General features: G+C 31.4%; 3 protein-coding genes across 6 annotated transcripts; 1 reads left to right on the forward strand and 2 right to left on the reverse strand.

Moving 5' to 3' along the window:
* Window positions 1-6,910: 6,910 nt before the first annotated feature.
* Window positions 6,911-9,557, forward strand: LOC112796059 (glucan endo-1,3-beta-glucosidase 5). The gene is made up of 2 exons (XM_025838312.3): window positions 6,911-7,481; window positions 8,274-9,557. The coding sequence occupies exons 1-2, from the start codon at window positions 7,132-7,134 to the stop codon at window positions 9,385-9,387; spliced, it is 1,464 nt and encodes a 487-aa protein (XP_025694097.1). The 5' UTR covers window positions 6,911-7,131; the 3' UTR covers window positions 9,388-9,557.
* An 896-nt stretch (window positions 9,558-10,453) lies between these two features.
* Window positions 10,454-12,371, reverse strand: LOC112796060 (uncharacterized protein At4g26485). Its single transcript, XM_025838314.3, has 3 exons — window positions 11,953-12,371; window positions 11,553-11,751; window positions 10,454-11,018 (listed from the first exon to the last, which is right to left on the reverse strand). The coding sequence occupies exons 1-3, from the start codon at window positions 12,284-12,286 to the stop codon at window positions 10,733-10,735; spliced, it is 819 nt and encodes a 272-aa protein (XP_025694099.1). The 5' UTR covers window positions 12,287-12,371; the 3' UTR covers window positions 10,454-10,732.
* Window positions 12,372-14,086: 1,715 nt separating this feature from the next.
* Window positions 14,087-21,926, reverse strand: LOC112796061 (DNA-directed RNA polymerases IV and V subunit 4). 4 transcript variants are annotated; one of them, XM_025838317.2, is made up of 12 exons: window positions 21,624-21,926; window positions 20,782-20,829; window positions 16,888-16,950; window positions 16,155-16,226; window positions 15,922-15,975; window positions 15,680-15,769; window positions 15,399-15,510; window positions 15,203-15,280; window positions 15,008-15,041; window positions 14,864-14,932; window positions 14,432-14,524; window positions 14,087-14,314 (listed from the first exon to the last, which is right to left on the reverse strand). In XM_025838317.2, the coding sequence occupies exons 3-11, from the start codon at window positions 16,928-16,930 to the stop codon at window positions 14,456-14,458; spliced, it is 621 nt and encodes a 206-aa protein (XP_025694102.1). In that variant the 5' UTR covers window positions 16,931-16,950; window positions 20,782-20,829; window positions 21,624-21,926; the 3' UTR covers window positions 14,087-14,314; window positions 14,432-14,455. The 4 variants fall into 4 exon arrangements, with proteins under 4 accessions (XP_025694102.1, XP_072091017.1, XP_025694100.1 ...); XM_072234916.1 differs by having other exon boundaries at window positions 14,087-14,317; XM_025838315.3 differs by lacking the exons at window positions 20,782-20,829; window positions 21,624-21,926 and adding an exon at window positions 17,147-17,251.
* Window positions 21,927-22,076: the final 150 nt, after the last annotated feature.

Consider the following 22,076-nt stretch of genomic DNA (forward strand, 5'->3'; position numbering starts at 1 on the left):
TAAATCATCTAATGACTCTCATCTATCAACTTTACATAAAGTTGATTGTACCTGAGTTTTTACCAATAAATAAATATCTATTGAAGATTAACCTGTCCCATTTAAAATTCGTTGGAATCAGAGATGTGTATTTTGTTAATTATTTCATTATGACTAATGAGTAGGCAATGATGCACCCGGCAGATTAAGAATCAAATTTTGGAATGATATTGCAACCATATTCAATTCAATTTTTAGTGAGCCTAAAGAAGATAGAGTGATAACCAAAGAGTGAATGGAATGGATTATGGGCCATAGATATCTATGTCAATCTTGAATCTTTGAGAGAATATAGAAATAAAAATAAGAATGAAAGTGTGCTAATTAAGTTGCAAAATGTAGATGCAAAAGCACCCTCCCTGAAGTGATAAGCATGTGCTACTATTTTCTTTGGCCTTCTCTCTTTTATGGTGGCAGACATAAATACTCAACAAATAGAGAGTACCAAATAAGCTTTCTATATTCTAATATTCTCTACACCAACCAGCCCCAATTGATGTTTGGATTCCCTCAAAGTGGCAAAGAAAGTTATAAAGATAAGGTGTTTCTCAATGAGGAATCAAGCACCAATAGAATGAAGATTTGTCAGATAATACTCTTTCTTTGAAAATGCTGACTTTTCCTTTCTTCTTCTTTCTTTTTTTCCTTCTTGTTGGTTGATAATATATCAACATTGGAAATTCAGGTGCATTCGACTTTATGTGAAATTGATACCTGAGAGCCGTTAAATGATTTGACTGATTTGACTAAATTTTCATCTAACGATTCTTGTGGTATTAACTTCACATAAAATCGACTTCATCTGAATTTTCACGTATATCAATATCTGGACTTGCCTAAGAAGACATGTTTCCTTTTACAATCCTTCAAAAGCTTGTAATTGCAAAGTGGTTTTGGACATATAATAAAAAAAAGTTGTACTGTACTAACAACTTATTCTCACATTTAGGAAGGGTAATCTATTTTTATCCCAATTCTATGGCTACACAATTTTTCATTTTTTGATACTGTAGTTATCGGTAAGGTTATCAATAATTACGAATTTTTTTGATAGTGAAAAACATTGATCAAGAAAAAAAAATTTGTGCTAGAGAAACTAATAATGTGACATCCTCACTGTCTATTCCAAATTCAGTTAAGATCAGTGACATTTTATAAATAACAATAATGAAAGCAAATAATAATGAAAATAAAAATCAATAACACTAAGTTTTAAATGATATTAGTCTATTTACTATTTTATGAGATAATTTTGTTTTAGATTCAGATGCACATGAGTTTTAAGCTAAGGTCAGAAAAGCAAGTTAAAGGGTCTCACTGTAATATATAGGGACCCAGCAAGCACCATAATATGCAATTGGGAAATAGGTTAATATGCACCTCTGGCTCTCTTTTCTTTTCTCATTATCTTTGCATAATCTTAGTTATATAAAATTGCAAGACTTATGCAGACAGTTAGATATATAGAACAGTTATTTTAAACCGTTGATGAATTTTCTTTACACCAGACAAGACGACGCAACGAGATTCTTTGATTTATGTATCCGATCTCATCTAGTAAAAAAATGTTTATTATTTTTGTTGTAAGATTTTTTATTTTTAAAGTTATTCAGAATATTTATTATTAATAAAAGTAATTTCTTATAAAAAAAATTAATTTGTTGCTTATAAAATTTTCTGTATAAATATTCCTAGGGATAAAATTATTACCAATTATGGGCATTGCATGATTTCATTTTGTCTTATATATTTAGCAATAAAGATTTGGTCTTGAAATGACTTATAATGCAAGATACACACATGAATGTTCTTGTGGATATTAATTCTTAAGAATGCTTTAGAATTATTAATATCCTTAAGAATCATTATCATCAATCTAAATAGAATAATCAGTTGTTGGCCTTGGATTCACCAAGATGGGATGTAAAAATTTTTTCAAAACCTGCAGAAAAAGGACAATAGATTGGCTATATTATGAAGCATCTCAAGGAACTATTATTATGAATATTTAAATCTCAGTACTGTCACCGTCCATTTGCCCTGGTTTTCTTAATTAATTAATTAAGAAAAAGAATGAGAGAATTTCAACAAAGAAAGCTACAAGTCCTAAATTCTGTTGCCCATCACAATAGATGTGATTTAATAACTAATAGGATAAAAGAATCTTAAATAATACTCTTGAAACTTCACATTATGCTACACTTGGTTTTTTGAAAAGATAAAAATAAAAAAAAATAATGGAGTTAAGATATTGCTGTTGCATAACACAAATTTTGTAATAAGAAATAAGCAGCTTATTATTCTAAATGTTTAAATAGAAAAAAATATATCAATAGTTATATTTATAATATATTTTTTGTGAAAGATTATTTTAAAAATTTGAGTGAATTTTATATAGATGTTATTTTTTCTTTGTATTATAAAAACTCTCATACTATATTATGAAATTACTTATCTTTAAATTAAAACTAATAAAAAATGCATAAATATTATATCTCTCGCTATAATAATTACATAATATAAAAATATTAAAAGTTAGCAATTTTAATTTATATTGGTAAATATTTTTACCAATAATTTAATATTTTTAGTCTAATAATTTAATATTATATTATTTTTAAAATTATTACTTAATTATAGATTAAAAATAATAAATTATGCTAATCTTACTCTTTCATAATTGATACATAATGTTCAAGAAATTTTGAATATTTAAATATATCAAAAGTATCATGATGATGATTCATGAATGTCATGGACGTGAATGTATTATGAAGAGATCACATGAAATTTAATAATTGTTTAATAATCCATTAATTTGAGTGAGGAGGAGGCAGCAGCAGCACCGTCCTTTATTTCATTTATGTGACAGTTTCCATTCATTTCACCTCTTTATCCTATATGACAAATACTTACAAATAATATAGTACAAAAATATTATTTATATATTAAAATTAACTATTAAAATTAATTATTATATATAATATATATTTTATAATTATAATTAATTTTAGTATATATGCAAGACAGTGGAATATCATATCATATTAAATAATTTTATTAGGCGCTTTCTTGACTTATATATTTGTTTATTTGTTCTTAATTGATTTGATTTTACAATTATATCCCCCACACTTACACATTTCTGTTGGTGTGTCATAATCTTCCATTTCCCATTTCAATTATTTTCCCTTTATCATGTTAGTATGTCAAAATCAAACACCTTCACCGTTTTTGATAATCACATTCTGCTTTTACATACGTTTGAATATATTAGGATTAATTACTTTTATCAATTGAATTGAACCCTGTGTTTTCTGATAATTGAAAACAACCTATGAAGCTCCATTTTACAGTTTCTGTTAATATATTATGCTCAAAGATAGTTTAAGTTTCATAGGCCAATTCTATAATAAACCTCTTATACTAACATAATTTAGTGATAAAAATTAAATAATTATAAATACCATTGTCCTATGATTTATATTATATCTGATAATTGAATTAGACATGTACTGTTACTCACCTCAAAATGTCAGAATTGTCATACCCTAAGATGCAGTATAAAATTATTATTTCTTCTAAAGACCACTACCATTATCTTAAACGGATTTGGTACACATACAAGTAAAAAGGTCCTACAAATTTTACAAGTTTATAGCCCACACATCATTCACACGCGCACTCATCTCAGTTTGAATGGAGCGTAAATTACACGCGCCCCACTCAAACGGTTTCTCTTCACAAATAGCGCTCCTTAATGGCGCACTCTTCTACTTCTCTAACCCGTTTGAAGAAAACACAAACCGTCCATTTTCGAGCAACATTCCAAACTGCAGAGATAGCACTCGTCGCGAAAATTAGAACTCTCCATCAACACAATATAGAACTCTCGATCAACAATCTCCAGAAAAAACGAAGTTATAATACTCAAGGTACGTTACGTTACTACTTTACTCATATTCTATATTTTTCAGATTTCGAAAACGAAGAACTAGGTTTTACTGTTCTTCTACATTCTTCTAGGTTTTACTGTTCATCTACGTTCTTCTAGGTTTTACAGTTTTTAATGTTCTACTTGTTCTAGGTTTTAATGTTATTCTTGGTTCTAGGTTATACTATTCTTCTTAGTTGTTCTAGGTGTTACTGTTCTTGTTGTTCTAGTTCTTCTGGTAATTGATTTTTGGAGGTATATTGCTTGATTTGGTGGGTGTATATGGAGTATTTTATTGGGTGTATATTTCTGAACTGATATACTGTAATATAGTGATCACTTGCAACTGTTCTAATATTTGCTTGTCCATGGGTGTATATTGCTTGACCTTGTAATGTTGCTTTACCTTGTATATTAATGCATGTTTGAGTAATATCTTACTGATATCTATGGGTGTATCTGAATCATATGTATGGATGTATCTGAATAATATGTATGAGTGTATCTTGCTGATATCTATGGGTATATCTGACTGATATCTATGGGTGTATCTGAATCATATGTATGGGTGTATCTGACTCATATCTATCGGTGTATCTTACTGATATCTATGGGAGTATTTTTCATTTCAGAAACAATGGCAGGCAGAAACCAAGCTGAAAAAAAATGTAAGAACAAATATATGTCTTAGACGAAATCAGTTTTATATAATAGAAATATATCTGACTATAATTTTGCTTTGCTTTGTAGACAAAGTTGAAGCCATTAGGAGAAGTAATGCAATAAGACTGTCCAAGTCATCCTCGTTTTTATTGAGTCCATATTGTCAGATAGATTATGAGGATATTGACACTGATTAATGTGAATGTTATATAGTCCTGTAACAAATTGAACACATGCTGTAAAAAATTTTCAATTATAGTCCAGTTTATTGTAAAATTTCTTTCAATAATTAAACTCTCTCTGTTGTATTCAAAATGTATGAATTACAGGTACTATAATATGAAGGGAAACATCAAACAAAATATACACCAATAACCTGCCATTTTTTACATTCAAAGAAAGTAGAATATATACCAAAAAATCTATCGCCTGATGCTTTATCCCTAAAACCCTGAACCCTAAACACTTAAAACCTAAACCCTAACCCCTACCCCGTAAACCCTAAAACCCTAAACCCTAATACCTAAAACCCTTAAACCGTTGTAAAAAAAAACAAACAGTATTTTATAACATAAAAACAAGATTCTGAAGTATATATATGTATATATATGTAAAATGTGAAATACAAGAAAATTCAAAAATACACCCAAAAAGAACACTGCTTTTACACCCATATTCTGCTTTTTTTCCTTTCTATTTGTGCTCCGAACTCTTGCTGAAAACCCTGCAGCATTGGCGTAGTTCCTGTAAAATTTTCTAGCATCTTCAAGGGTGGTAAAGGTCATTCCAACCTTGGGAACAAACTGGTCATCAACAACAGAGAGAGGCTGCAGAATTTCACCCAATCAGGTCTAATCTAATACACCCGAACGACAACAACTCAACTAAAATAACAAAAAAAGCCATAAACTGTAAATACACCCATGCTTCCCCAAAAAATACACCCAAAAAATTCTGATTTACACCCGAGCGTCTGCTATAAATTGCAGATAATTAATCAAAACTAATACATTAAATTCAATCCACAGATTTATGTTCATACGTTAGTTTCACAGTCAATGTTCACAAATTATTCAGCTACACCATGTCAAAAACAAAAAATACACTCAATCAGGTCTAATATAATACACCCGAACGACAACAATTCAACTAAAATAACAAAAAGGCCATAAACTGTAAATACACCCATGCTTCCCCAAAAAATACACCCAAAAAATTCTGATCTACACCCGAACGTCTGCTATAAATTACAGATAATTAATCAAAACTAATACATTAAATTCAATTCACAGATTTATGTTTACACGTTAGTTTCACAGTCAATGTTCACGAATTATTCAGCTACACAATGCTAGACAAATAACTGCAACAAAATTCAAAGTAAATCGTATGTAAATCAAACCTCAGCAACTACGTCAGATTCAAATTTATAATCCACTTCGCCCTGATTCAGCTGACAATTTGAGGTTGAATCATCCATTATCTTCAAAACGAGTTCAAATTTTGATTTCAAAAACCAGAAAATCGAAAAGAAAACAAAGCTGGAGTTACAGAGAGAAGAACTAACGTCATTGGCGAAGAACAAACCAGTGAGAAAAGAGGGAAAAAGAACGATCGAAAAAGTAGAGGGAGAAGCGCGAAAAGAAGAACGAAAAAATTTGGAAAGAAGGAGAACGAAGAAGGAAACAAATCTTTTAAATTTAGAAGTTATATATAGCGCGTATAACGGAGGTAGCACTTGGAGCGAATTTTGAGAGGTTAGGGGTTAATTAACTTGTAATGCTTACAAGCCCTAATCGCTTGTATGCAGAACTTTTTCCTATCCTAAATTATTATTTTTAAATTATTTTTGCACATGAAATTTTTGCAAGAACACATATTTAGGCACCTGATTAATCTCTGGTCACAGCACAGAATAATATTCTGGCTATAGTTTCTTTAATTTTAATACACTAATAATAAAAAAAATTTATACTATCATTCAATTAGATTTTTACAAAAATATTCAATTAGATGACTCGTTTATTCTATCATAAAGGATTAAATTATTCAAATATAACTTCCAACAAAAGGAAATTAGGATAAAATTAAATTCAAATTAGTAACAGCAATCCGAGGCTAAGCAGAGCCATACAACATAATGCACCTGATAATATTGGGGACCTGTGTTGAAAAATCTCAATGCCGACACAAATAAAAAAATAAAAAATTTAGGGCATTTTGGTAAATTTAAACCCTCCCTACTTAATAACACAAGTTAACAACCTTCAACTCATATCATAAACCTCACTATAAAGTCCATAAACTATCTTCAACTTTACTCAACACTTCACTTAAGTAACTAGTTAAACACTCTGTTTTGTTTTCTGTTGAGTGCTTTAAATCTTCAAACTCCAACACCCAGATCACTTTTTTCTTCAAACTACTTCAGGAACCTCTTATGATCTCTTAAAGTTTCCAACTTTGTCAAGCATTGCAAAGTGGTAGGAGTACACATGTTGGAGCCTAGATTCTTTTATGGTGCACTCTACCTGTTTGTTATATGTTGGAGCTTGGAAGCTCCAATGGCTGAGTCAGGAATAGGAGTTAACTGGGGCACCATTTCATCCCACAGGCTGAGGCCAACTACAGTGGTTGATCTGCTTAGAGAGAACAAGATCCAGAAGGTGAAACTGTTTGAGGCTGAGCCTGATGTGATGAGAGCATTGATGGGGAGTGGGATTCAAGTAATGGTTGGGATCCCAAATGAGATGTTATCAGTTTTGAGTTCTTCACCTTCTGCTGCTGATTTGTGGGTTAGACAGAATGTTTCTTCTTACATTGGAAAGGGTGGTGCTGATATCAGGTTAGTTCTATGCACCTCTTTATTCATGCATTCCATTACCTTAGATTCAAAATTAAAAATAAACCAAAAAAAAAAGAAATATTTAGGTGTAAGAGTATATTATCTTTACTTTTATTGAAATTGAATTAGGCACTCTGGTGAGAGTGAACTCATTACTTTATCTTCTACAATCTCCAAAATTACTTGCTTATCCGTTGTTAAAGTTCTTTCATAGGATTTGTTGGAGCTGGGAATATTTTGATAATCTGAAAAACATTTAGTAAGAAATATTGGAAATCTTAGGTTGTGTTCTATCAAGAGTGTTTCTATTGTTATAATTTTTCATTGTTATTCTAAGTTAATAATTTGGTTTTTAAAACTCTTTGTTACATACTTCTGAAAACACTAAGATAATTTAAATTGATTAGGGTTAATTTGAGTAATTCATAAAGGTGTGTTTGATATTAACTTATTCTTACAACTTTTATAAGCTAAGTTACTAGGTGGTGCAATACAACCCCCTAGAACAAATATCATATGCATTCCATTAGTAGTTTGAAATAGTAACTAATAGTTAATAGGGTTTTGATTAACTATTAAAATTTAGCTGTCAAAGCGAAGAGATGCCAACTTTTTTAGTAACAAGCTCAAAAAGCAGAAATTTTCCTCACTGTTTTCTTTTCTGTAATTCAGATGATATTTATGATAAAATTTTTCTTTACTTTTACTTTTGTAGATTCTTCTCTTTTGGTATGCAAAATACATATTGATTTTTTCTATAAGGCTTTTACATCTTGTGCCTTGTTATGATAGGTATGTTGCAGTTGGAAATGAACCTTTCCTTTCAACTTACAATGGCCAATTTCAGAACTTGGTGATGCCTGCAGTCCTCAATGTTCAGCAATCCTTAGTCAAAGCAAATCTAGCTGGTTATGTAAAGATAGTTGTCCCTTGCAATGCCGATGCATATGAATCTGCATCGCTTCCTTCCCAAGGGGCATTTCGTCCTGAACTGACCCAAATCATTACTCAACTTGTTCAGTTCCTCAACTCAAATGGTTCCCCATTTGTTGTTAACATCTACCCCTTTCTAAGTCTCTATGACAATGGAGATTTCCCCCAAGATTATGCATTCTTTGAGGGAACTACCCATTCTGTAACAGATGGTTCCAACGTCTACACCAATGCGTTTGATGGAAACTACGACACGTTAGTTGCAGCCCTCAGTAAACTTGGATATGGTCAGATGCCGATAGTTATTGGCGAAATCGGTTGGCCCTCGGATGGAGCTATTGGTGCAAATATTACTGCTGCAAGGGTCTTTAACCAAGGCCTTATCCGTCACATTATGAGCAACAAAGGGACGCCATTGAGGCCGAATTCTCCTCCTGTTGATGTTTATATCTTCAGTCTACTTGACGAAGGAGCTAAGAGCACACTTCCCGGAAACTTTGAGAGGCATTGGGGGATATTTTCTTTTGATGGACAGGCTAAGTATCTGTTGAACCTTGGATTTGGAAACAAGCAATTGAAAAATGCAAAGAATGTTCAGTATCTTCCGTCTAGATGGTGTGTAGCAGACCCTTTAAGCGATTTGACAAATGTGGTGAACCACATGAAACTGGCATGTAGTGTTGCTGATTGCACCACACTTAACTATGGTGGTTCATGTAATGAGATTGGTGCAAAGGGAAATATATCATATGCTTTTAACAGTTACTATCAGCTACAAATGCAAGATTCAAGGAGCTGTGATTTTGATGGACTTGGTATGGTAACTTTTTTAGACCCCTCAATTGGAGATTGCCATTTTCTTGTGGGAGTTACAGATAAAGACTCAGATTCATCTGCATCAGAAACAGCAAAACATTGTTGGTTTCTACTATTACTTTTATTTTTACATGGGACTTTTTGGCTCTCAATTTGATAAATAGATTTGGTAAAGTAGGTTAGCTGATATACTATACTATTTATTTATCTAGTCTTAGGAATATTCAAATGCATTTTTGGTTTGTAGCATCATCCTAGGATTCAGTATATTGTATCATATAAGAGACTGTATGAACACTATATCTTGAATATCACACATTTATTTCATGTTTGCTCTTCAGTAGCTGCTTTACAGTTTTCACATCTAACATAAATATGACTTTGTAAGGTAGTGTTTGTTTGGGGTACTTTGACTAAAACTGGGAGAATTTCAATCTCTTCAGTATCTCCAGAAAATAGAGACAGAGGATTGAAATTTCTGGAGACAGAACTAAAACTTTAATAACATTTATTTCCGAAAGTATCCTCATATCACTTTTTGAATTCCAAGTCTACTCCTTCCACCAAAACAAAGACAACAAAACTGGGCAGGACAATAGCAGTTTTTCGGCGAGCTCTGCTTCTCCGGCAACGACACAATGGCAGAGCAGCTCAACGAGAGTGAAGGTCACAGCAATGCAGTGATGGCAACGAGAAGCTCCCCCTCGCGACCTCCTCCTCTCTCTCTTTCTCCCGTATGGTTGAACCTAGTGGTGGCAGCAGTGACCTTCTCCAGCGTCGCACCTTCCTCGACCTATTCTCCTTCGTTCTTCGTCAATGACAGCAGCGGCAGTGACTTGCCATTGTCATTCCCCTCCTCCTCCGATCGTTCTCTGGTTCTCTCTCTCTCTCTCTCTCTCCCATTTCTTTCTCTCTGGCGAAGATTATGGTGTGGCTGACACGGAACTTGGTCATTCAAGTCAAAACTACTTCCAATACCAGCACACCCTTGTTTCTACGATGCAAGATTCAAAGATCACCAACCTCACTTCATCCATTCTTGTTTCCTCTGCAAGAAGCACTCGGGAAAACACAGAGACATATTTATCTACAGGTTAGAATCAAGTTTCAAGAATTCAAGATCCCTTTTCCAAATTCCACAGTGGATTTTTGTTATTTTATATTTAGATTTTGGATAATTGGAATCTGATTTTGAAATTTGATGGCAGGGGTGACACGAATAATAAAGTGAAAAACTAATTTTAATTTAGTCTCAGTCTCTCCTCTAATAAAGTGAAGAATGAACTATGAGAATCTCAATAGAGAGAATCAGACTGAATATTCCAGCCATCAGTTTTATACACATAAATGCAAGTCAAGTACTCTCTTCTATTTTTTACTTTTTCTCTGTTCTCTTCACACAGTTTGGCAGATGAAGTTTTATGGTAGGGAAGGTAGTTGGCATAATCAAGATGACATTGATGCTCAAAACCAAACCTAAAACTCATAAACCCCTTTAATCATTAGAGAGTGGACTGAAGCTTGAACTTGTAAGTATTAGATTCTCCAATGGGGAAAGAGGCATCACATAATTTTCCATGTGCTCTCTTGTTGTCATAACCAGGATAATCATCCTTGAAGAACGGAACAGCTTGTTGCAAGACCAAACCTCTCTTCTCTGCCTTCTTGACCAGACCCCATTTGCTGTATGGATCACCTACCTTGTGTGTTACATGAATCTCTCCCCCCTCTTTCCTTACCAGAATCTTGGCATTTGACAGAAAACCCTTCACCAACCTTTTGTTCAACCTGTTTGATTCTCACAAATTCAAGACAACGGTTCAGTAAATGAAGAAACAAATTCTACAACCACAAATGTCATCATGTCTCCCTAGTGTATCAAAAAGAGTTACAATATTTAATGGTGTGCTTAAAGATCCTCCTAATTCAAAATTCCACTCGCAATGCCATGAGTTGTAATTTACATGACATTCAAGAACTCGATGTATGTTAGTGAGATTTTGAGCAAGGAAGAATTATCATTTCTCTATCAGAAAAGAAAGCATGCATCACTAACTTTCAGAGCAAAAGAAAATGATCTTAACAAGGATGTGTAATAGAGTTTAATTTTGATTTTGATGCACTCATAGCGTAAAACTATCGTTCAGATAACCATTCACCCAGTCAATGTAAAAAGTAGTTATTTTTGTTGACATATAGTTCCGTAATTAGATACACTTGTAAAATTGCTTTATCCTGACAGCACATAAAAAATTAAATTCCTTAGTAATATACAAAAGTACTTTATTAAAAAAGAGGGTATGGTAATGGTGGAAACATTACTGGATTTGGCAGTAGCTGTTCTCTGGATAAAGGAATCCAACATGAGGGAAGTTATATACAATGCGATCAAACCTCTGGGTCTTTAGAAAGAAATGTTGACTCATTTCCTTAGCATCAACTCCATAAAGCACAAGGCAACCCCTTTCTTCAAGCTCCCTCACATTGTTTATCCCATTACTGTACTTCTTCATAATGTTCTCTTCAAAAATGGAAATCGGATTAATGGGAATCCTGGAGAATCCTCAAAGTTTCATTTTTAAAATTTTCAATGGAAAACATAAAGAAAACAAAAGAAATGTTGTTTGAGTGAATGAATCAGACCTAAATTGAAATGCAGTGATCAGAATTCAAAATACATCAATTTGAGTAATTTGATGTAATATTTAAGATGGGTACTTACCCTGAGAATCAATGGAAGTAGCAACGAGGTTGTGAGCAGAACCAAAAGCTGTGGCCAAAGAGAGAGAGAAAGAGAAGTCACCCTCTCCAACAAGAAGTATCCTATGCCTTGATGAGTAATGCTTCCTCCATTTCTCTGCCTTTTGTGAATCTTCTTCTTCTTCTTCTTCTTCTTCTTCTTCTTCTTCTTCTTCTTCTTCTTCTTCTTCTTCTTCTTCTTCTTCTTCTTCTTCTTCTTCTTCTTCTTCTTGGGGTTGTTGTAGTTGTAGGAGTGTATCATCGTCTTCTGCACCCATTTTGAGAAGAAAATTGGAAGAAGAAGAAGGATAGAGCATAGTGTTAATGGCTTAATGCATTGGAGTCGTTTCCAGTTTCCACTATGTGCAGAAGTGACTTGGATACAAACAAAATCAATTCCTTTTTTGACATCCCGCTGAAAGCGTTCTTTTCTCTCTCGTCTTCTTTTTTTTTTTTTTTTTTTTTTTCAAAAGTGAAAAAGGAGTATCCTATTTAGCGGTTCACATTATCCACCCTGGCTCCAAGGCCCGGTCCAAACCTGAATGCTTTAGGACTAATTTGGTGTGATTTTAGTGTATTTAGATCGGACAAGAGTTTTAAAAATAGTGAAAACTCAAGTGTAGTAGACTTCACGTAAATTTAATAGATGAGAGTCATTAGATGAAAATTTAGTCAAATCAGTCAAATCATCTAACAACTCTTGGTTATCAACTTTACCTAAAATCGACTGCAACTGAATTTCTACCTATAAAAATAAATCCGGCTATTATTTAGAGTTGGATCTGGGTTGAGGCGAATCTAGCTTCACCCGGTCTATGTTACAACTTATGGGACCAAAAAAGATATATATATATATATATATATATATATATATATATATATATTAAATTAATTTTAATATTATATTATATTAATTATAAGATTATTATTTTGTTTTCAATCATATTTGTTGAATTAGGATCAAAGAAGCATAAAATTAGAATTTAAAGAGAAATTCAAGTTCACGTATGGATATCAACTATTCGATAATAAATATATTTTTTTATAAATAAGTGCATCATAATTTTTTGACATAAAATTTATGAAGTCTCAAATTTCACCCTATATAGATCCGGTTTTAGTGTGGTCAAAAAATAATGTCATTTCACCAGGTTTACTGTCAAGTAAGGATCTAAAAAATTAGACTCATTATTTAAGACCAAGTTGGGATTAAAGAGAACCCAACTTCACCCAACTCTATATGCACCCCTAATCCTATTTATTCTCTAAAAATTAGACCCTTTTTTAAATTTATTTTTAAAAGATTTTATTAATTAATTTTTTAAAGATTATAATTTAATTACATTTATAAATTGCTAGTATAGTAGTATGTATGACACCTAATATTTCCAATTAAATACCGACCAAATTTATTAATTTAATCCATCCCAACATAATTTATAGACTAAATTAATATACTTTTATAAATATATTTGGTCAAAATTTAATTAGAGAAGTTATGTATTATTTATGTTATTCGAGCAAAAGGGTGATAAAAAGATAAACTCATGATTAATTTGTAATTCTTAAAACTCAATTTAAAATATTATAATTTAATTAATAAAAAATGATATTTTATTAAGTTTAACAATTTAAAATAAAATTACACATCATTTTTATTGTTGTTACTGTACTTTATCTTGAAATACCAAAACTAGTGTTCTCAACTTCTCATTGCGTTTTTATATCCATGCGAATTAGGTTCTCTATTAAAAAACAGTTAAGAATAACTGTAAAATATTTTACTCAATCGCATTTATTCTTTTGAATAGTTATTTTTGCTGATATAACATCATATAATTAAATATTTGTAAAATTATTTAACACTGACAATAGTTATTCAATCGCATTTATTCTTTTAAATAACTAATAGTTATTTTTGCTTATATAACATCATATAATTAAATATTTATAAAATTATTTAATACTGACAATCCATCAAAATTAAATTTCATAAAGTTGGTTGATTTTTGTAACCATTTTGTTTTTCGATTTTCCTGTTAGCTTTCTGCAATAACAATATTCCTTTATAAAGTTTTGAAATAAATATAAAATATTTAAGCTTAAATAAGTTTTGATTTTTGTAAAATTCATAATTTGCTAACATAATATTGATGAGTCTTAGTGTAACCAAGAGTTCCTTTGTTACCAATCTTACCATATACAAGACAAGATCCAGGGTCTAGGGCATTCAAACATGGATTAAGTTTCTAATTACATTGTCCCAGTTAGTAAACTCAAAAAGTAATAGGTACAATGCTTCATTTGCAAGAAGGATTACTTCTCGGTTCTCTTTAATGGCAAACCTGCTTTCACAGTAATAAAAGGGGGAAAAAGGGAAGCCCCATCAATAATAAAAGCAGAAACACAAAAAAATACTGAGACAAAAGCATGAACAATGAAAGGGGAAAAAAAAGGCTCACCAGCTAGCCTTTTTCATTATGGCCTTAAAACTGTTTAAGCTTAGAAAGCTGATGCAATGAATCTTGAAGAACTTGGGTAGTGCTTCCCTTATCCTGAAGAAACACACAAATATTATAAGATGTCATCATCCTATTGGATATAATAGCCATAAAACTAGTTGGTGAATTCTATAATAGACATACTTTTATCTTCTATGGAAACAATAGGGAGGTGCTCATATTCAAATCAAAATGAAAACCACCATGTGTGAAAGATTGTTGAACATATAATCAAATTTGCAATTGAATTACTTATCCAAGACAGATCTCACTTGCTTATTGAATATATAATCATCAATTGATAAATGAGTTTGTCATATACTTAAGACGACTACTTTCAGCACCAAAGGCATTAGTAATAATGATACCGATTTATATCGACAGATGTCATACCTTTACCGATGGGACAAGCGCAAAAACTTCATCAACAGTTTCTGGGCACATATTAGCAATCATGCATATCTGCAGTGAATAAAAACTTTAAAAAAATGTTAAATAATACATAACAGCAAAAGGAAGCTAGAATGAGATTGATACCTCATTATCAGAGAAGCCCTGACCCTTAAGTGGCCTAATGTTTGAGTCAAGAGAAGAACAAAGTTGAACAAATGTAGATAGAGAGAGAACAGTCATATAAAGCAAAGCATTAGTGCTTCTTATCCCTGTAAACAGACCCAAAAACAAGTATGCACAGATGTATAAACAAGTAGCATCTTCAAAGATAAAGGATACTGAAGTACACGTCTAACCGACTCAGAATCTGAGTACTTGCTATTGCTACTGGCATAATGCAGCCCCTTGTCAAATGATCTACAAAGAAAGAAGAAGAAATTCAGATCACTCGAAACAGACCTTCGTCCTAAATCATGAACTATAAATAACCGATGTATTCTTGTCAATAAAAAATAAGTGTTCTCGGTGTCCTCACATAGGGATTTTGATGGTTGAATCTCTAGATAACATGACCATCTGCTCTTGAATGCCATGCAAGATATCAGCAGCCTCACAGTCCATTATGCATTTGATATTTTCTGGAAGTTCTGCATAAGCCAACCAAATAGGAGTAATATTGTAGATATTAGTTAAGGCAGAGTTTATGTAATGCAGATTTGATTAGTTCAGTGTCTAAACCAAAATGGATAGATCATAAATGAGAGTCAAGATGCAGGTATAAATCATAAAGAAGATATAACCAATTCAAGCACCAACTTTGATCAATTCCAGGGTCTGATGGGCTTTTTGAAGCATTAGCCTTTCCATTTGCAACCTTGTCTCCCTTTCCTCCTTTGTTAAATTCACCTTGGAAACGAAAAACAATCAGGGAAAAAGAAACTGACTGAGGAGACACAAAAAGAACGAGCAATCTATTTAAATATTGTAATCAAAATGTGCCAGAATGTGAAGTCCTGAAAGGATGGAGGCAGTAATAACTTCAGCAATTGCACTCCTACCTTTTCCGCCAGATGCTGGTGAACCAGTACTAGTTATTCCGGATTCAAATGGGCCTAAAATATACCAAAAAAAGGAAAAAAAAAATCAGTAAGATCATAGAAGAACTAATTGTAAACAAGGCGACTCTTCTTCAGTTCAGGCACCGGCTGCATCACAGAGGTTTTAGCACAGTGTAGTCACCACAGAGAAGTAGCAAGACATTAGAATATGGTTCTAACTTCTAAGTTCTAACCTTCTTTAGAAAACTGAACCCTCCTTCCTTTTGATGATTTTGTTGCACTGTCATCTTTCCCTTTTAGGGATCCTGCCAAGAAGAAAAAAGATACTCAAGTGTTTATATTACAACATATTGGCATTTCATCATCAACTAAAGACGATTAATACGCAAATGCCAAGTATCAACACATGATCTCGTATCAGTAATAAAAACAAATACAATACCAAAAACACTTCATACATAGTCAAAATATGTTTCGTGAACTGATATCTGGTTCTGGTTTGCTCACAAAGCAACATAATAGCAAATGGAGAATTGCATGTAGTGAAGGAGTCAAACTCAAGTACAGTACATTTGGAAACAATTTAAAAGGCGGGAGCAAACAGCAACTCCAACCTCCATTTTTCTTCCCTCCAAATCCAAACGGTTGATATAAACTTCTCTTTCATTCTATCACCAGACATATTAATTATTAAGCATCCAAACAAGAGGAATACACGTTCATGCATGTTCAAGTCCTTTACCTTTCCATTCCATTTGTTTTGAAGCCATTTGCTTTCATAATTTATTTACACTCTCAAACATAGTCATCAGTGGGAGAATCAATCCTCATAGGTTAAACTCAATCCCAATCTCCCAACGAAAAATTTAACTCCAAAAGTAAATAAATGAAAATACAAAGACCCAACAAAAAAAGAACCTAACTTTAATTTGCAGAAAGAAAAAGGGAAAGTGAAACAACACTTACCCTTGCTTAACAGCGATGAACCCTTTCCTCCTTTCTCCGACATAACTGAACGTTCAGCTTAACCTAACGAAATAAGAGCAATGCAGGTAAAACAAAGAACGCAGTGGTGTAATTGGATGGTTCACAGTATCAGAGTTGACACGATCAAAATTCAGCAACAGAAAATGACATAAAAAGAAAGGATTTTTATTTGAAAAGCGTTTGTTTGAGGAAGAACAGATAAATGGGTCAGAGTGTTAAGCTTCATTCAATCACTTACCGCAGAGAAAGCGTGGAAGGTGCCTCCGGAGAATGAATTGAAAAATTCCCGAACTCAACAAAAGAGGTCTTTTTATTCAACTCTTGAATGAAGCGTACTTTTGGTATTTAGATCTTGGGCTCATTATTTTTATTTATTAGTGGTTTGGGCTATTTTAGTCATTAAATAAATTTTGAAATTGGTTAGGCCCAATTCATGTATTCATTTTTTGTTTAAGAATGTGTTCCTACTTGGTGCCCAGACCAAACATTAAAGTTTAATAATTATTTTTTAACTTGAAAAAAAAATTAATTTTGAAAAATCTTACATGCATTTGAAGTTATATGAAATTTGATCTAGAATCTGCCATCTTTATTAAATTTTAGCAAATAATTTATTATTTGGTAATGGTGAGAATAATAGGTTTTCATAAATATTCGTATATCGACATTGTTCCGACCTTTTTTTGGGTCAACATTCTCACTTGGTTATTACTTATTATTGATATATTTTTAGTTTTACTTTTTATAAATTTAATACTTTTTTTTTGGCACTATTTAGTATTGCAGGAAAAATAACTTTGCTCTACTTTAGTAACTTTTTTTTGTGGGTCAATCAATAATACAAGGGGAAGCAATTAGCTATGGAATTTTTTATTTTTATAAATTAAATAAATATAATAATTATCAAAATAAATATCCATCTCTTATCTTATTTACACTGTAAACGAAATAATTTTACATGTATTTTATAAATGAAATAAGACAGATGTATGTAATACGTGTTTATCTCGTTTACAAGGTAAACGAGATATATATTTATTCATTTTGATAGAATCAATGATTTGAAAAACCAATAAAGAAATGTGTACAATGTTTCCTTTTCAATTAATTTTATTCTGGATAAATAAAAAGGATTAATTGACATTGTATTTTTTATTGAGGAAGGTTACATTATCAGTAAATATTATCAATGTTTTTTACTAGTAATATAGAATTTGACAACAAAATTAACATTTATTAAAAAATAAATTTATTTATGACTATTTCCTGATTATAAATAATAACAAGATTTGTAAAAAAATATTAATGTCATCATTTTTATCAATTAAATCATAATATTAGGTAGTTGATAGTTTTATAGGTGAAAATTATTAAGTAATTTCGTAAAAATTAGCAACAAACAAGCAATAAGGATTGAGAAAAAAATTGATTATATAATACCAATTTTATATTTAAAATATGTCATGTATCATATTCTCATATATTCTATTTATTATCTATTCTATTATATAAAAATCAGGTTTTTGCACTTTAACGTGACATGCTTATGAAAGTGTTTAGCGATTTGTTTCCTTAAGGTAGCGTTTGGTTACTGAGACATAGACACTGAGACATAGGCACAGTGGTACACGGTGACACATGTATGCTGTTTGGTTTGGTGAGACACAGATTTTCGAAGGACACGGGAGGACACGGATGTACACGGAGACACTAAATTTGTGTACCTCCAATTTGGTGAGACACTCAGACACAACTTGTGAGACATTAATTTTTTACTCTTTTACCCTTATTGAATTTTTAAAATTTGTCTTCTTATCTTCCCAAATCTTTTTTTTTTCTCTTTCTCTTTTAGATTCTAAAACTAAATTTACTTTTCTATTTTTTTCAAAAAAATTTTGTACATTTAATTTTTTTTATTTATTTAAATTTTGATTAATTTTTTATTCTGAACTTTAATTTTCTATTTTCTTTCAAGAATAATTATATATTTAATATTTAAATGATAATTTAAGATGGTATTAGAAGAAATAAAAAATTATTAGAAGAAATAAAAATTTATTGGTGATGGAATGCATTGTTTGGAATAATAGGTGTATTATAATGGTGGTAAAACTTGTGGTTGAATGAAGGGTAGTTCAGTCTTTTTTAAATATATGTGTCTTGTTTCTTATTTTTGCCAAACACAATACATAGACACAAATATTTTATGTCCATGTCTTTAATGTCTGTGTCTCTGTGTCTATGTCTCATCAAATACATCAACCAAACAGAGCCTTAACTCATTAAATATAATTTATTATGATAAATTAACTGTATTAACTAATTGATTTGATTAGATATTTAAATATCACATAATTTATTATAATTTATATCAATTTGATTTGGTAGTATTTTTTAATTTATTTCTTTTAATGTTCTGTTAGTATTTTTATTTTATTTTTTGAATTTATTAAATCAAATTAATTATACTAATTATATGTATTAATTAATTAATTAATCATTAAAACAACAAATTTATGAATAAAATAGGTTTTTGAGATATTTTTTATTAATAATTAAATCAAATCAAATTATATTTATTGAGCTAAATTTAAATAATGTGAATTAAGGACTAAACTAAAATAAGATTATTTTGTACTCATTCAGTCATTCAAATTGAACGCAATAAATAAAATTAATTTTGTTAGATAATCATGATCTTTTGGTCTTCTATATTAAATAACCCACACAAAATTATAAAAATCATCATATTTTTTAAGTTACTACACAAATATTATATTTTAGGCAATTGTATATTTTTTGTTATTTTAAAAATTATTATACAATTTTAAGATCATTTAATTATGTTTATTTTTTTAAAAGCATTGTCATTACCGGAGAGTAACTAATGTTTGTGATAGTCTAAAATTGAGAAATAAAAAGACAAAATATTAATATACTGAGTTTTTAAAATATAAATTTTAAAATAAATATATGTGATTATAATTAATGATCATAATTAAAATTTTTTATTTTATTTCAATTTGTTCAAGATATGTTTATCTTAAATTTTATTTTGCACACATAAATCAATACAGTTTGCACACACATCTCTCGGAGTTTAGACACATGAATTAGTACAATTTATTTATTAAAAATAGTGTAATATTTGCAAGGTTTTGAAAACCGAACTAGTCATCAAACCACTCTAATTACTATTTTGCTGGTTTATTAGTCCAACCACTTCAACTGTAATTCAACCGAAAAAATTATTTTATAATAAAATAACAAATGAAATATAAATAAATATCTTACAAGTTAAAACATAATTATAGTCTAATATAAATTTTAAAATGTGTTCCAAATTTAATGCAGTACATTAAATATTATCAACTAGAGTCTTACGATTTTATGATTTATCAAAGCACAATCTTAAAAGTCAAGTAACAAACGGAAATATCCATTATATTACTATTGAAATCTTCAATAGAATCACAAACTAAACACAATGAAGCCCAAAGCATAAACACAGCACATCATAATATTCCAATAGCACATCACTATGCAAAAAAAGCACAAAACACAAAACGGCAGAGCAGCCAAAGCTAATCAGTAATCAATTAATCATTCAATAAAAACACAAAACACAATATGATTTCTGAACCCAGCATAAAAAAAAAAAAAAAAAACGAAAAACAAGCACTAGCAGTGAGCAGTGCAATTTTTTTTACTTCAAAAGGGGATTATAAACAACTGGTTCTATGAAAGTTCAATAGATAAATAAACTACAATAATATGCAATGCCAAAAATAGACCAATAATGAAATAATGAAAGGTTTCTCTTTTCAATTCTATGTTCAAGCTTGTGGGGGACCAAAATCAATAGAGTAGTACCGTTGGGATAGTCTTTCTTCTTAATTCTTATATACCTCCAACTATTTCCTACAAAATGAAAATTGAGCACAAAACACAGCCTTAAAACAAAAACAGAACAACACTCAGAAATCAATAAGAATATTAAGCACCAACTTATGACAAAATGTACTATCAAGGATACATATATTCATGTCTTGGCGTGTTTGTTGCCACTTTATTTGGCTAATCAAGTTCAGTTTTGAAGTATGAAATCCCAAAGGTTCTAGAAGGTGATTTATTAACCAATAAATCAAATTGCATAGTATCAAACAGTTAAATTTTAAGTCAAAAAGTGAGGCTTGTTGGTATTAAGCATAAAGTGAAATTAACAACATTCAAACTTTGCACACAATTACTTTCAAGTTGACATAATAGTGATTAATCACATATCATTTCAGTGTTTTTCCAGTATTCAATGGTATTAACACAGACAGAAATGATAATTACCTGGTTTCTGAGAGCTAAACCCGTAAAACATACTTACTAAAATGTCAGGAAGACGATGATTATGCGAGTTCATTTCAATACACAATTTGTTACCTTTTGTGGTTAAATTACAAGTATTCCTTTAGGCAATGAGCACAAAATTTATCATCAAGAAACTTTAACAAAATTTAACAACAGGAAAAAAAAGGAAGAACAAGCCGGTAACAATTTATCAGTATCAGTTTATCATCAATCAGTAAGCCAGTAACCGAGTTAATCAACCAAAACAAGCAAGAACAAGCTAGTAATAGAGTTAAAATTTATCATCAAGCAGTGAGCAGAGCCAATCAACCAAGAAAAAGCACCGAGCATTGACTGAGCATCCAAGGCATTACCTTCGGCGAGGGCAGTGACCACAGATTTGAGGGAGAGCGACGGGAGACGGACGACGGGGAGCTGGCGACGAACGCTGGCGAGCTGGAGACGAACACGACGGACGGACGACGTTGGAGCAAGACCTGGAGACGCTGGCGTTGGGCGAACGGTAGGGCCTTCGAGCACGACGAACCAGGCGGCGACGGTGAGGCCAACGGCGGCGCAATGGAGGCTAGGGTTTTCAAGGAAGAACAAGGAAGATCTCAGCGTGAGCGTAAGCGTGAGTGAAAGCCTGAAAGGGGGAGACTGGTTTCTCAATTCAGAAACCGTTTCTCTTTTGTTTTAAACGGCGTCGTTTGGAGTAAACCGGCCGGATACTGATTCGGTTTGACCAGTCGCTTCTCGACAGAAATGTATCCTCTCAATTTTTTTAACAAGAGTAAAGTGTGATTTCTTACCATTAATTTTACAAA

The sequence above is a fragment of the Arachis hypogaea genome, chromosome 4 (genome assembly GCF_003086295.3).
Source record: "Arachis hypogaea cultivar Tifrunner chromosome 4, arahy.Tifrunner.gnm2.J5K5, whole genome shotgun sequence".
In the NCBI taxonomy this organism is placed as follows: Eukaryota; Viridiplantae; Streptophyta; class Magnoliopsida; order Fabales; family Fabaceae; genus Arachis; species Arachis hypogaea.

Coding starts and splice junctions, on each gene's coding strand:
- LOC112796060 (XM_025838314.3), bottom strand. CDS start 12,286: ATGCTCTATCCTTCTTCTTCTTCCAATTTTCTTCTCAAAATGGGTGCA. Junction 11,752..11,952: donor TACTTCCATTGATTCTCAGG/GTAAGTACCCAT, acceptor CCATTTTTGAAG/AGAACATTATGAAGAAGTAC. Junction 11,019..11,552: donor AACAGCTACTGCCAAATCCA/GTAATGTTTCCA, acceptor AGAATCAAACAG/GTTGAACAAAAGGTTGGTGA.
- LOC112796059 (XM_025838312.3), top strand. CDS start 7,132: ATGTTGGAGCCTAGATTCTTTTATGGTGCACTCTACCTGTTTGTTATA. Junction 7,482..8,273: donor AAGGGTGGTGCTGATATCAG/GTTAGTTCTATG, acceptor TTGTTATGATAG/GTATGTTGCAGTTGGAAATG.
- LOC112796061 (XM_025838317.2), bottom strand. CDS start 16,930: ATGTCGGAGAAAGGAGGAAAGGGTTCATCGCTGTTAAGCAAGG. Junction 15,042..15,202: donor TCGGTTAGACGTGTACTTCA/GTATCCTTTATC, acceptor CTCAAACATTAG/GCCACTTAAGGGTCAGGGCT. Junction 14,933..15,007: donor AGGGCTTCTCTGATAATGAG/GTATCAATCTCA, acceptor TATTCACTGCAG/ATATGCATGATTGCTAATAT.